Source organism: Sycon ciliatum, chromosome 2 (assembly GCF_964019385.1).
Source record: "Sycon ciliatum chromosome 2, ocSycCili1.1, whole genome shotgun sequence".
NCBI lineage: Eukaryota > Metazoa > Porifera > Calcarea > Leucosolenida > Sycettidae > Sycon > Sycon ciliatum.
Window position 1 is genome coordinate 50,346,029 of NC_088644.1, and position 15,619 is coordinate 50,361,647.

A 15,619-nucleotide genomic window follows, 5' to 3' on the forward strand; every position below is an offset into this window, starting at 1 on the left:
TCTGCGGGGTCCGAAGATGGTGGAAAGTGAAAACCCACGTCGCATAGTGTAGTGCTCACGTTGTACGTTCCCAGCCCGTTTTTAGCGACCGGGGGAGTTGAAAAATGTCTAAAAATTAGTACTCCAATCTGAAACCTACTCAGCGTGACGAGCGTCACGCGCATGATCTTGACACATACTCGGACTGCGTGCACAATGGTCTATGTTGGACGTACGGTTTGCGAGCCACCCAGGAGCCAAACAGATACATTTGCAATTTTTCACATTTTCTAGCCAATTCTGTCCGTGCGCGGAATCCAAACCTAAAAACCTTCCAGAAGCAGCCATGGGTGGTGGGATAGGGCCCTTCAACGTGGCCCTGGAATCTGTCACAATGGCAGGAGTGGGCGGTCTGTCACAGACTCCCACAGACCAAAGTCAATTTTTGAATTATTTTAGGTTCAGGGCGTGCTACGAGGTCGTACCTTTGATACAACATCCAGTGCTGGGACCTCCACAGCAAGCCATTTCCACAGCGCTTCAAACCGAATCCAGGATACCCTCAGAAACCGGCAAAGACTACCACTCACGTTTCACTACTGCCTAGTACTGAATCCTACCTGACTTCTTGACACGACTCAAACTTGCCAAAGTCACTAAATCAACGTCAACTACAATAATCAAGCCACATATCTGCAACGTCACGAGGGTGCTGGCAAAAGTCCTGCTGCACGGCGCGGGCTTCGCCGGTCGCCGTACAGCCCAATACGTGGTTTTTCAACGTGATTTTTTGGACTTTTTTGCAATTTTACATAGTCTGTCCCCGGGGAAAATAAGAATTTCAATCCGAGAAGAAAGAAAAAGGCCCAGCCCTGCCCGTTTTTTGGACTTACGTGGGTCGCCATGGGTTTTTTTTTGACTTGGAGCAAAATTCTGCACACTTTCCTTGATACGACAAGTTGCGCGCGGTCTGCTCACATTCTAATACAGTGCTGCCAACAAATGACAGCGTGCAACAAAAAAATCTTTCCTTACAAGGGCACATTTTCGGCCATAACTCTTGAAGGGCTGGTCAGGTCGAGACAAGATTTTCAGAGATTTTGCAGCTATTCATGCTCTTTAAACTGATGTAGCACTCAATATGAATTTACAAATTCGATTTTTCAGTGATTTTACGACCAGGCTGCCACACGCCACAAGATAGGGCCAAATCATGGGCAGATTGACTTACGCACACACTTCTTGATGGAACCTGGTACAACCGCCGGAAAGCATCTGTAGCCAAGGCTGATCGGACAGTCTGAATCAGTGCTACACGAATTTACAGCTGCAGTCGAATACAAACACAGGAAAATTTACATGTGGAGCACATTCAATTAGAACAGGCAGCGCACAGGTCTTCCCTCGTGTCATGCAGGCTCAAACACGCAACGGGAAGACTTCGTGGTAGTAAAATAGATTTTACAGAAGACAATCCTTTCTCTTCCTTTCGAAGAGCCGAACTTCCCGAGCCTCATGGAAAAACAAACTCTGAAAAGACCTACGCTAGTACGGGATTCAGCGCAGAGCAAAACAAACAACCCACGAAATGACTCGTAAACTACAGTCCATTTCAAAACTATAGACGCGAAAATAAATTGAAATATTTCAAATTTGGCTGGACCTTTTTGAGAATAGTTTTCGGAATATTGCTCAGGACCGCTCCACAATTACTCTCATATAGTTTCTAAACGATTGGATAACAGACGCCCAATTTGGAAAATTTATGCACAAAGTGATCACAGATTTTATGTGGTATATATGCTGTTATACCTCACTCCATATACACCCACACTCATATACCAGATCTCCCATGAAGTTTATAAATTTACATATACACTGTTCAATACACACCACTAAGGAGGTATATACACCACTCAGGAGGTATATACACCACTGAGGAAAACCATCAGAAAAAAACTCACTGAGGAGCTTTCTTTCTCTAAAAAGGAGTGTATATAGCTTTCTTCCTCTAACGCTATATTCACTCCTTTTTAGGGAAAGAAAGCTACATTGTATAATTCACTCCTTTTTGCTCTTGAGCTTGCGCATGGAGAGGTATAAATAATATTATAACAAGGGACCTCGTGTATATCGAGAAATATCGACCAGTTATAAAAACCTCGGCATCGCCTCGGTTTTTATACTGGTCTATATTTCTAGATATACACTCGGTCCCTTGTTATAATAATATACGCATAACGGTACGCGTCTATAGTTTTGAAATGACCCGCGTAAACTGTATGCTAAATCATTACATGTACGCCGGAAATCAAGTTCTAAAATAAACTGAACTTTCTGAGACAATCATTAATTTTCATATTTTCACATCCTGAGAGAAATATTGAATAAAATTAATACTTAAATAGTGAAGACATATTAAATTAAAAAAACATATGGCCAAGACGACCTTCCCAACACCTCGTTATAACGAGTCCGGTTAGTGAATAGAATTCTGAAAACACGCTAAGAAGCATATTCTATGTACATGTATCAAGCCTATGCTTTTCTTTGTTTATGAAAGCCTTTACATAAAGACAGTTGACTCGGGTCAAAATACTGATTTGCCGCCAAAAGTCGACTTTTAGAACCTAGAGTCCTGAGTAGTCACGTGAATCCTTTCGCGCGAATAATTTAGAAAAGCGATCCTGTCAGCTTTTCTATTATTGTGTTCACATGGCGCTACCTAACGACACCGCTATTCAGACACGTTGTATACGTAGCTACGTAAGCTTCTACGTAAGATGCTCGGTACCTGGTCCTGGACCAGGGAGCTACTCCATGGCTCCTACCATCGCGCGGCCGGCTGGCATTGCAGACATTTTGTTGTTGCCTCTTCTGATGTGCATGCACGAGGAACTTCCTTCTTTGGAACTGCTTCTTGCATGAACTGTTTCGGATATTTCGTCTCCTGGCTTGGCTTATTTCGTTTCGGCGCTCCTGAGACCTCCTGTCGCGGAATATTACTCAATGACAGGTGAGTTGACCAGTTCCCTTTGATTCATTTGCTTGTGTTGACTCTTTCATTTACGAAAAGTGTGCTGATTTTGGGCGGAATGCAATACATAATGGAAAAGCTGACAGGATCTCCTTTCTAAATTTAGCTGCCGAGGCCTCCTTTTACGGAATACTCAATGACAGGTGATCTCTGAGTTGACCAGTTTCCTTCGATTCATTTGCTTATGCTCACCCTTTCATTTACGGAAACGTGTGCTAATTTTATTCGGATTTAGATCCATTTTTATCTTTGCCCTTGCCTACAGTGTGCGAAGAACGCGAGTTCCCCTTCTCTACGGTAAGGCTTATGTTAGATGTGTTGTCAAAATACTCATATTCATTGCACATTAGTACGTTACAAGTAAGGCACTGGTCAGTGGCATACTATCGTTGGCAGTTCCCAATCTGGAGGGAAAGGTTCAAGGACTCATTGACCGAGTTTGCCAAATAAATTCGCATATCAGGGAAATCTCCATTGTGGAGAGGTTCAGTAACTTGTTTGCTTCATACCACGATAGGCGGTCAGCCTTTGGGTCATCCTAATAAAGTTATTATTATTATTATACGAAACAAGCCAACGGGTGCAGTCTCATCTCGTGAAAATCTCGTACTTGTATGATTGCATTTGTTTACTCGAGTCTGGGCTGTTTGATTTGTGAGTACCGCCGAGATTGCACTGCCCCAAATAAAGTTTCGTGCCGCCAAAGCAAGAATTACGATCTGCAATCTGTTTGTAGTACCTGCAAGAATGTGCAGTACATGTATCGTACTTTCTCTGTTGCTGTTTCAGTTGCCGTCATGCTGCTAAAGAAAGGTTCACTAGAGAGGTTCTGCAAAACGAAAATTCGAACGAAGTTTCGCGACAGTCCTTGCGAAAGTGTGTACGAATTTTTGCACGAACTTTGCGTTCTGCACATTTTCGTAGTTTGCGCGGGTCAAGTGCACGTACGCCATGACCCGATCTCACGAAATTTCCTACGACAGTTCATTTCGTGTTCCCTGCACGTTTCGTGTCCAAAGTTGCGAAAGTTCGTGCGAAGTTTCGCACTTCATGATGTAGAGCGAAAGTTTGTACGCATTTTCGTTTTGCAGAACCTCTCCAGTGACTCTTTTGTTTCATACGAGACGAGTCAATGAGTCGGTGTGGCTTAGAATCTTTCGCTGTAGAAGAAATCTATTTGTATGTCTATTGGAGAAATAATTGTATTCACTGGTTATAAAATAGGTTAAGACAAACTCACAGAATAAATACCATCGGTCCCTTGGTGTTCGTCCTAAAGAGGTTCGACTGGATATCATTCATACTCACCAAAAGATGTGTAAGATTTTATTATCATGGAGTGCCTTGTTTATCTCTCAGTATAATAATAATATCTTTATTAGGATGACCCAGAGGCTTGTCGCCTATCAAGGGGTTCACCGCTTTGAAGGATGTACGATGTACATGTACATGTATGAGCTATAGTGAAAGTAGTGAAAAGTTGTGCTGCGTGAATGCGTTGGGGAGCACACAAGGGGGGGGGGGGTATGTACATGGCGTAGGCATACCGGAGAGCGAAGCACGATGATTGTTTGCAAGTGAGTTTGCGAAGCTCATTCGTGAAAACAATAATGGATGGTTCTGCAGTCTTGGTGGGAGGCAGTTCCACAAGAGGGAGGTTTGGAAGAGAAACAACGATTTTGATGTGGTCTTTGCTTTTGGTAGAATAATTTTGTATCAGTACCTCCAACTATAGCCTTGACCCTTTTATCCTCAGGATCAGTGTAGTTGTTGGAATGAGGTGTCGGACTCAGCAATGTATTTGTTTACATTTTAATACATGTTTATTGTTCCTTCTTTGCTGTGTTGTTTTAGAAAATCGTGGACTAACAGTTTGAAGTCATTGAACTACTTCCAAGAGTTGTATCGACATCAACAGGATTACGATTTCAGTGCAATATGATGCTGGATGACCTTATCACGATAACCCATGATTATAAACCATTATAAACACAGAATCAACCAAAAACTTCTGCAACACGCACCTGGCGCAGGGCTACATTTCTTAAATAAATCTGATCGAGGGTGGGGAAATCTGAAATATCTGAAAGGCAAGACAATTTTATGACAGAGTCATGAAATTCTGCAACAGCAACATGCGCAGAATGACCTCCGTATAAAAAAGTATCACCACCACTACTCACATGTTTCCCCGCAGAAGAACATGCATTATGCTAGTGCCATTTTCTGCAAGAAAAGGCTTGCACATCAATGCGTATAATAAAGAGTACAAAACCCCATAATGTACTCTTGGTATAATACGGTATTGATATGATAAAGAGTACATAAACCTCTTGATATGATGTGAAAGCCATCATTTACATATTGATATAGGGCATTCCATTGATTGGTGACAGAAAAAAAAACAAAAGAAATTATAGCAATAAAAACTGCTTTATGGCAGTTTCCTAAAAAAAGTTATTGTGTTCTAGTCCAGAATTAAAAGCTACAATGTAGAAGACCTTTTCCCCTCGTGATCCTCTTTCCTATGCATGCATGTTGCCAATTGTTGGTGCAGTACAAGTTAAAGTTGAAAGTAGCATTTCAAGTGTTGTGATTATTGTGAGGTTTTGTGTGAAATTTTAATTTTCAGCTATCACATTTCGTTAATTTCTTACTTTTTAGACGGGGTCCATGGACTAGAACACAATAACTCTTTTTAGAAAACTGCCATATTAAAAGCAGTTTTTATTGCTATAATGGATGTGCATTGCTATTCAAACCTGGCCTGGGGCACAGTAGTAGTACATGTACGTTAGTATGATTTCTCGCCCCGAAATTTCAACCCGGGTCAAGCATTTCAAGCTTCGCAAGCGCAATGCGTCATGTATACGCGCCATTCATTTTGTGTATGTGGCGCGGGTTGAAATCTGACCCGGGTCGAACTCAACCCGGGTTGAAACGCCTCATGTAATCATCATCATCATCATCTCCATTGCCGAAAAAATAATAAAAGTAAAATAAAAAATAAAAACGGCATTATGCAGCTGTGTAAGCAGTAGATGCACAGTGTGACTGCCGGCATGCCATGCGAGGCATCTCTGTCAGATGCCAACTGGCTCATGCAGAGACATACCAGTCCACGAAACGATATTGTCAGCAACGGAAATCTTCGGACGACCACGCTTTCTCTTACCATCCACGACACCAAACATCACGTCACGTACAAGCTCGCAGCCAGATGGGCGGCATGTATGCCCGAAATACCTCATGTACACACACCCTAAAATTAGGCTGTACTCACCAGGGAGTAGTACAATACCGGTGTCTTTTTCTCACTGTAGCTAGCTCCTCATTGTTTTTTTGTTTTTTTTTACCAGGCGTGGGCCATCCCCTGATTTAATTTTTTTCAAGTCATAAAAGCCTCTTGTACGGGCAAAACCAAAAATAGTTCCACTGGCAATCCTTGAAGTACATTACTACAATAGTGGTGATCACCATCACTGATACAACGAAATTTGAAAGAAAAAGAAAAAAGCCCCTGATATCATAGGTGCCAAACATTTTTACGTTTTTCAAAAATAAATCAATAAGTGTATTACGAATACAAAAAAAAGTACACTACCGGTATTGTACTACTCCCTGGTACTCACACTACTTGAAAAGTTGACGCGAATGTCGCGTTCAAAACTAGACAAAAGCACATGTACTTGAAAAAAGCCTTTCCAAGCACACTGCACTCCAGGGACGACTTGAAACGTTTTTTGTCAGCAAATTACCATGGAGAAACATGATGTCAAGTGGTAGTTTTGCAAATCCCGAGGCACGTTCCTTCAAATTGTTTGCGCTCGATCAAATTAATTTGCAATTTTCAGTTCATGAGAAATTTGAATGTCTCCGTTTTGTGCCTAGTTGGTGCAATTTCATTCATTTCATTCATCCGCTGCCGCCTTAGCTTTGCGTTGCTCAGAGCGAGTGTCATGTGCCTGCGTGGTAGCCGCTCTGTTTTCGCTGTACATACACCGGTCTCTTCTTCTGCCTCCCTAGTTGCTGCCGAAGCTGGCACTTCACGTCATTAATTTTAATTATTTTATAGTCTTTAGTTCTTTAATATTATTATTTGCCATGGCGACCCCGTAAGCCCAAATAGCTGGCAGGGCAGGGTTGAGCCTTTTTTCTTTTACTTCACAGGTGTAGCATTTTATCAGTCATTACGTATGATTTATACAGTGGCAGTACCAGGCGTGGGCCATCCCCTGGATTATCAAAATGGGTGCCTTATCATTTTTTCTGTTGTTTTTACACTATCATGTACATACATGTCTTCATCAGTTGGTGCACTTTCTGGCTGTGTACAGTATCTAGTTACAGTGGTGGACAATTCCTCTCAACTCGTATCCATATGTCCTTTTCCTTTCTACATTAACAATAATCCAAGGGTTAATAGACTTATAGTAAAGAAAAGCATCCCCATATTGCAACGAAATACAGACAGCTACCCGAATTTTCCCCGTTAATTTGATCGTCGGGAATCCGTGCGCGCCCATTTGGTCACACGTAAATCTGCACAACGTACAAAAGGCTTATTAGTACTGTAAACTACCAACCGTTTTGGTCAACCTTATCAGCTGCTCTCTGGCCTCATGCGTGTTTTGATTCAATTCTTAAACACAAACTGTATCACATTGTTTCGCCCGTAAACGAGGCTGCCAATCACCAGTGTGAAAAATGAGAGCAAAATAAAAATAAAAGAGGGAGAAAAAGTATAACTCAACACACACCCAACTTGCTAACTGTACGGCAAGTGCATTACACGACAGCTTACCTTTATTTGCCAAGCAGGCGACATGATGCTTGCCCGATGTTTTTGAGTTTTCACCATTGGTGGCAAACGGGTAGGAGAGGTCGGGACTGAATCGCCACATGTACGAAAAGAATGTCGATTGTGCGCGTCTCCGGTACTCCTGGCTCAAGAGACCCACCTGCTTGGTACTTTGACTAAACACAGCATCACGCTTTATGCAAATCCTCAGGGCGTCTTGCCATGTCTTTTTGTCATAGGTCGGCATAAACAGTCTCCTATATTGCCATCCTTGAAACTGGTTCCTTCCTTCTACCAAAAACAACTGCGGTAAACCTGCACCAAGGACAAAGGGAGAAGGAAAGAAGTCCAAAGTACAGCATCCTGTTTTGAAATGGGGCAGATGAAAATGAATTATGGGTAGATGAATTGCTGTATGTGCAAGAATCTGGATTGATGGATTTGTTTGCTTCTCTAGCATTATTTTACTTCACCAAAGGCACAGGCATAATCTGCCTTCTCACTGGGCATACTGTCACAGTTCTCACAAAATGATACCGATTTCTTGCTTGATTTAAAAATTGATATACTGCAACTCTGGCAGACACGTTGCAGTGCTATTTCACACAGTGCGTCAGAATATGTTTGCTCTCAACGCTTTCAAATGCGATTGATTTAGTCAAAGGGATCCAGTGGATCTGGATCCTGATGAGCAAAATGGTTACAGGCTTAAGGTGGCTCACACCCTCTGCGCGCGCATCGTTTGAAAAGTGTAGATTTTCAGTAAATTTCTCGGTAGCGATGATTTTTGTGCGATCAATCGTTGTAGGAAACGTCTTCTCGCTTTCCTGCAATTCTGGCGACCTAGCTAGAACCTGCTGCTAGTGTCCCTCTTCACTATGAAAGGGGAAGGCAGCACTCGCAGGAGATTTTCCAAGAATGCAATGTCGACTGGTGCTCGTACTATAAGAAGGGAGAAATCAAAGTCCGCTCTTGAATCACGCCTGATTATTTCAGAATACGCTTGTGTAGATTTCCTGCCAGTGCCACTGACATTTCGCGACCTTCAAATATAACTTGCTCGATCATCTCCCGCACTGACTGGTAAATTCGTCGGGTAGCTGTGGATGGATCGATTCAGGGAGGTCGAAGGTAAATACATCGAAGCACTTCAAACACGTTTCAAGACGCACTTCAAATTTTGTAATTGTGTCTTGAAAATTGTTTACAACAATTCGTACTTCAATACGCTGTTGAATTGTATCCTCTGCTTGGGAGTCTCGACTGTTTTATTGCTGCATGGCTTTCCTCAACACCGTTCACTGTACATGTATCGCGGAACGCAGACTGGATGGCATTGGAGGTGAATTTGATAATTTGTGACTGTGTCATCAACCAAGTGAGGACATCAAATATCAACAGGGACGTTCCGAAAATCACAAACACTGCGAAATAGGTATGAAATGGTCTTACACACTGGTGGGTATTCCACATTCATTGTGTCATATCTTTAGACTGTTCGAAAGTTTGCCGTGCCGTGCAACTTTCACAGACTAATCCGATAATTGGCATGTGGCCCTATCGGCACACACTCATGCGTATGCCGCTGAGTCTATCTATATGTGCTCGCACATGTGTGTATACTTACACAATTTTATTACATATGCAAAATTAGGCAATCTACATGTACATATGTGTGTGCACTCCCTCCTATGACATAGAACGACAGTGCAGGCTATGTAGAGTCGCACGAATGTGTGTTACCCGGGTGAGTATATGCATGCGCACTCGCGCGGGCGTTTTGTGTGCGCGCCTGGCATGGCATAACGCCGTTCAATATGACTAGTGTTGAACCGTGGTAATTTGCCCCACCCCTTATTTTTTCTATTGGCGTTGGATATGCAACTAATGACATAAACTCGGTTGTTGAAAACGAGTGCCATGCACCACAATGGATTGACAATAATATAATACAAGTAGCGCTGTAAAAGCGCTGGTAATACTCATGTTGCAGCCATGGCAGTTGTGATTAGCTTTCCAAGTCAAGCCTGCTGCAGAAATTATTGCACTCTGACCAGCTGGAGTGGCCCAGGACTGCAGGTTGTGGAGAACAGGAGTGATGCTTGTATATACGCTTGTACATGTATTTACATGATGGACTTCGAAGTAACGTTAGGTGTATTACTTGTATGTTCTTCTGCCTGTGCACGTGTACATGTGCTGGTCAGTGTGGAACCGCCATCCATATCAGATTATACAGCTCAGCTGCTATCAGTCTCAACAGCTTATATCTGGCAAATAGGGTTTTAGTGACTCAATTTTGCTTACTGTGTTCAACAGAGTGGCATTGCACACAGCTACTTTATGTAATAGTAGCATCTTGGAAATTTTATATTTTTGGTAGACTAAGCATTCAAGTAATGCACGAAGAACAGTGGCTAGATGCGAAGTAAAAAGCCATTGGACCGTACCCAATGGAATACGCATTTAGTATAGCAGTATTGCTTGCTATGTTGGCAGCAAACACTGTATAATAATAATAATTGCATTACCAGTAGAAAGTGCCCAATGTGCATTGCTTCAGCACTGTGTTTTGGACAAAGCAGTCAAAAAATTCCACATCAGTATTGGCTTCATGTTGGAGAAAGTTGTGAAAAACACTAGAGCATACATGTACACTCAATACACATGCTCAGCTACATGTATGGCATTTAGTATGTGGGCGACTTCAAAGTTCTATTTTGGTAGTTAGCTTCGGTAGAAACTGTCTAAACTTGATCCAAAGCTCTACTACTATGTTCTGAAGATGTTGCAATCAAGTAATGTAAGACACGTATCTGCCGCATTGGAGCTAGTTGTGAAAACCTTTAGACCATACACTCAATGCACGTGCTCAGCTATTGCATTTAGTATGTGGGCGACTTCAAAGTTTTATTTTGGTAGTTAGCTTCGGTGGAAACTGCTAAAACTTGATCCATAAGCTCTACTACTATGTTCGGAAGATGTTGCAATCAATTATTGCAAGATACGTATCTGTCATACGGTGGAGTCAGGGGTTCTAAGGCGTTGGACAATGTCCCAGTGCAATGTGCTGATTCTTGAAAATATGGCATCACTTGACACTTTAAAGTTTTATTTCAAAAGTTACCTTCGGTAGAACCTGCTCAAACTTGCTACACAGTACCATTATTAGGTTATGATAGCATAACCATCGAATACAGGGCAAGTCCAGTGTCAAATACTTGTGGGCGGGGCTAATATGTGGGACGTGTTGCTGAAATGGGATGATTCCGAAAAGAGAAAAAGGTCACCTTCTAGCAGAATTCTACCCACTTCTAAAGCTTATGCTGGTATTTAGCAAGTATACTACTGACCTGATGTTGGACATCAAGAAAAAAGGGGTAACTACGAGTGCTACGGCCAAAAAAGTGGTTTTCCGGTGTTTTTTGGCCTAAATTGGCAATTGTGAGTATGCTATGTTAGGCCCCTCCCCCGAGTGAAACCGGCCGGTAGAACTTGATAAAATTTTGTCTCCGTACACTAGATATCCTACGGAACAAAGTACAATCGTTTGTAGCCACGTTTCAAACAAAAAAAATTTGGACCCGAGGGGTAGGAGCCACCTTAAAGGGACTCGGATGGAGAGCCAAGTAAGAATTTTATAAGAAAGAAAACGGATCAAGGAATTACAAGTTACGCTATGCTGTACACTAAGATCACCAGTGACTGGACAATCAACTCATTCGCCAACATTGCATGACGCTGAATAATGGTACTGACGTTCTACAAATCACTAACAATCGTTTTGGCTGCGCACTTCAACTGCCTTCCAACTTGGAAGGTTCTAAGTTGGAGTTCTAACTTAGGACTCGGGGGCCAAGACTTGCTAGAGCTGATTGGTAGTTTAATAGTTGCAGAACGTCAGTTCCGTTGGTCAGTGCCAAGTCAGGTGCCTGCTCACAACATTATACTTCCCTTTCCAGCTACCTTAAACCCCATATACCTTAAACCCCATATACTTGTTACAATTCAAAGGTGAGCGCTCTCTACAGTTTCACTGATTACTGTAAAACCGGAAAATCACAAAGTCTGAAGTTTTAACGAGCAATTCATTTTCGTTATTTGAAGAAACGCTATGTCGAACCCGGTTTGCGATGTCTGTGTAAAGATGCGCATACAAAGGGATGGCCAGGTAACCATCGTTAAATTTTCTGCAGGTTATCACGCCGAAATTAAAAAAACGTTTAAAATCTTTTTGGTCTTTAAACTTTCCGGTTTTACAGTAATGGGTGATCCAGGTTCCCTCTACTCCTTTATCAATGTTCACAACACATCCTTCACATCAGTACGCACTGCTTGCTGCTCTGAAACTGCTCATGAACGCAGTATGGCCTGCACAGCTCTGGAACGAGTACCGATACTCTGATTATTATCTGACTACGATCCAGTACCATCCACCTTGCAGAGAAAAACTTCCTATACAACAACTCCCCACGACTAACACCACTATATTCAGACCATGAACAACTTTACCGCCTAGAACGACACTATTTTCAGACAAATACAACAACCTGACCACACACCTAGCGAATAACGACAACTCACGAATAACATCTCGCGAATAGTGATAACTCACGGATAAAGACAAATCGCGAAGAATCACACTTTTTTCATCATCCTTATTCGCAAAGTTGACCATAGTCAAGTTCCCGGTATACTAGTAAAATGTTGACTTCTAAAAACATGTTGAGAGGGTTGTACCCCTGATGACAGTTCGGTAACCATTGCATGTATAATACCAAAGCCTGCATGCTGCTCCTGCCAGGGTGCCGGTCAGGTGCAGGAAGCCACATGGTTAGACTACACATCTCCTCATGGCAACATGGTACCATAAAATTATACTCTTCTTGTCGAACTAGGGCATAATACGTCATGTGGTATTATTGTTTTGGATTCAAATGTCTACCAATGAAATTGTTGCTCCTTCTCCCAAACTTACCCTTCTCCCCCTTTCGTTATTCCCTCTCGTCACCCATATCTTTTTACTTCCCATTTCAATATTCGCTATCTGGTTATTGAGCATATCTGCTTGTTTGGTCTTGCGACTCAAAATAAAAGAAACAAATAAACAAACAATATCATCATGCAATAGGGAGTCAAGTGTGTCATTTAGAGTCTTAACATTGTCAACCATTCCTAACTGCCCTACACTCGTGTTGCAAGAAACGCATACTTACTAGCCGTTGAAGCTTGACCTGATGAGATGCAATAGAGAACGCATAGGAGACATGACGCAATCGCATACATGGGAGTAGCCATATTGGAGTTGTACTGACCGACTTCCTATAACAGAGAAACAGTGCACCAGACACACTTATACACATACGCATAATCCATAATACACATGCGCACATACACACACGTACATTGACAGACAGACAGACAGACAGACACACACACAGACAGACACACACACACCACACACACAGGCACATACACAGACAAATACACACATACATAAGTAGTACAAAATACAACACAAACACACACACACAGATGCCCCCGCCCCTCAATCACATGCATGTAAGTGAATGTCTACTACTGTTTGCTCATTGCCAATAGGTGATCCTGTAGCTCGCTCTAAGCAGAGGGAGAGAGATTACTTAGACTGAGAAGCCTAAGAAAGAGGACATAATTAGGTAGTGAAGTTTCCTTGCCAAACTACTCCCAACTTCTTCGAGTGGAGATGAAACCAGTAGCCCCATACACGTACTTCCTACACTACAGTGCTGTATGCAATCGGTTGAGGAGAAGGTTCAGAAAAAATGATTGATGGTATCAGGGGAACGATCTTTGCACTTTTTGACTTTGCCTAACAGTTACGTATGATCACGCCTCTTTACGGAGGGAGATTCCGTCACTTGTCAGAGCGAGGAGGGCAGGGGAGGGTCTCAAATGCTTTAATGGCCGTTTAGAATTTTAGTTCATTTCTCCTTCGGAACTGCTGGTGGTTCCGGACTTGACAGTAATACTCAAACAACTAAAGATCATCCCTCCAGGAATAACGAGGCACTGTTCCCAAGTCGCTGGGTACATGTAATTAATTGTATACTGGAGCAGGCGGACACAGGCAAAATTGACTTTGGGTAACACTCTTATGATCCCTACACCATTGTTTCATACCTAGCCCTAACAGGATGCCACGGCCCACGGATATACAGAGTAACTGATGATTCGTTACGGTTTGACTAGACGCGTCTCACAACCTTCTGCTCTAATATCCCGCCCAATACACAATCCACTTTTACAAAAGCTATCCAAATCTCTTACCTAGCCGACGTACTTGTCAAATCTCGGAGAAAAGCAGCACGACCACTGCTGCTCACAACAGGAAGAAAATGATTGTCAACGCTTGTACATGTACCGTAAAATCCCGCCAGAGCGCCCCGTCTCTCCTATCGATATATATCCGCCCCTCCCTGACTGTGTTTACATGAGGCGTTTCAACCCGCCATGTGCACAAAGTGAATGGCGCGTTTACATGACGCATTGCGCTTGACCCGGGTTGAAATTTCGCCCCTGGTTGACTTCAACCCTCCCCCCAAGGGGCCAAGGGGAGGGTTGAAACCAACCCGGGTCAAGAAAATCGTACAAACGTACTTCTGTGCGTATCTCGCGCCAGGTTTGAACAGCACTGCAGATGCAAATTTCGCGCGAACGGATTGAAATTTCTCATGTAAACACAGCTGGGACGTGATTTCTCGTATCTCGGTGGCAGTCTGTGATGCCGTACGTCATGAAAAGGCTAAGCGTCGTGCGTATGAGCAGCGCCTGAGGGAGGTGGAGCATTCCAGCTTTGTCCCCGCCATCTTCGTCTTTATTTTATGTTTTGCCCGTACAAGAGGCATGGTTTGAGTTAAAAAATAAAAATAAAAAACTGCAGGCGCGTGCTCGACCCCGTTGCAAGTGTACGCAACAGTGCCCACCCTCTTGACCAGGGATCGCCCAAACCAGGGAGTAGTACAATATTGTACTACTCCCTGGCACAAACCCTGAGTTTTGACGGGTCTGTACGACTCGTGGCTCTTGACCTTTGGTTGGTGTACGAGATGCATGAACAGTTTTCGTAGGGTGAGTACCTTTCCACGTAGCACTGAATGCGGCAAGTTGGACTCGCCCATCCCTCCCCACCTGAAGCGGCGAGGAGGTAGGGGCGCTCTGGCGGGATTTTACGGCCGTAAAATCCCGCCAGAGCGCCCCGTCTCTCCTATCCGCCCCTCCCTGACTTCTTGTCAGGGACGTGATTTCTCGTATCGCGGTCGCAGTTTGTGATGCCGTACTCACTGTACTGTACTGCAGACGCGTGCTCGACCCCGTACATCAACCAAAGGTCAAGAGCCACCGCGGTCGTGCTTCACGCTTTTTGATGACGTTCTACCTGGGTGCGCACGCGAATTCCAAAAAATCCTCGTCTTCTGGCCTAGACAACGACAATTAAATTTGAATTTTAAAATTCTCGCGTACAAAACAATGAAAAGCACCATGTGTTTGGTTACGCTGCACAAGCAGCGCATTACTTTATCCCTTCCACTAATTGTTATCGGCCAATCAGCATACTCTCACCACCTCACATCCAATCAGTATACCCCACGTCACACTCACGTTTAACAAACTTGTCTCATATATGCGAAAAAATGGTACTGGATCATAGCAACATCCTCCTGGATACTGAACAAAATAACGATTAAAACACAACAAACGACAACAACCGACAACAACCAACAACAACCAACAACAACCAACAACAACACCCAACAACCGAC

At 43.1% G+C, this 15,619-nt stretch overlaps 1 protein-coding gene across 1 annotated transcript in view; it reads right to left on the minus strand.

The window, feature by feature from the left end:
- LOC135810955 (uncharacterized) overlaps window positions 1-14,214 on the minus strand; it is a 38,976-nt gene extending 24,762 nt beyond the window's left edge. The window contains exons 1-4 of the mRNA XM_065324330.1: window positions 14,127-14,214; window positions 13,034-13,139; window positions 7,821-8,132; window positions 1,211-1,306 (exon numbers count right to left, since the gene is read on the minus strand). Coding sequence (XP_065180402.1) covers window positions 1,211-1,306; window positions 7,821-8,132; window positions 13,034-13,115 — 490 coding nt within the window. The 5' untranslated portion in view covers window positions 13,116-13,139; window positions 14,127-14,214. The remainder of the gene's footprint in view (window positions 1-1,210; window positions 1,307-7,820; window positions 8,133-13,033; window positions 13,140-14,126) is intronic.
- Between the last annotated feature and the right edge of the window lie 1,405 nt (window positions 14,215-15,619).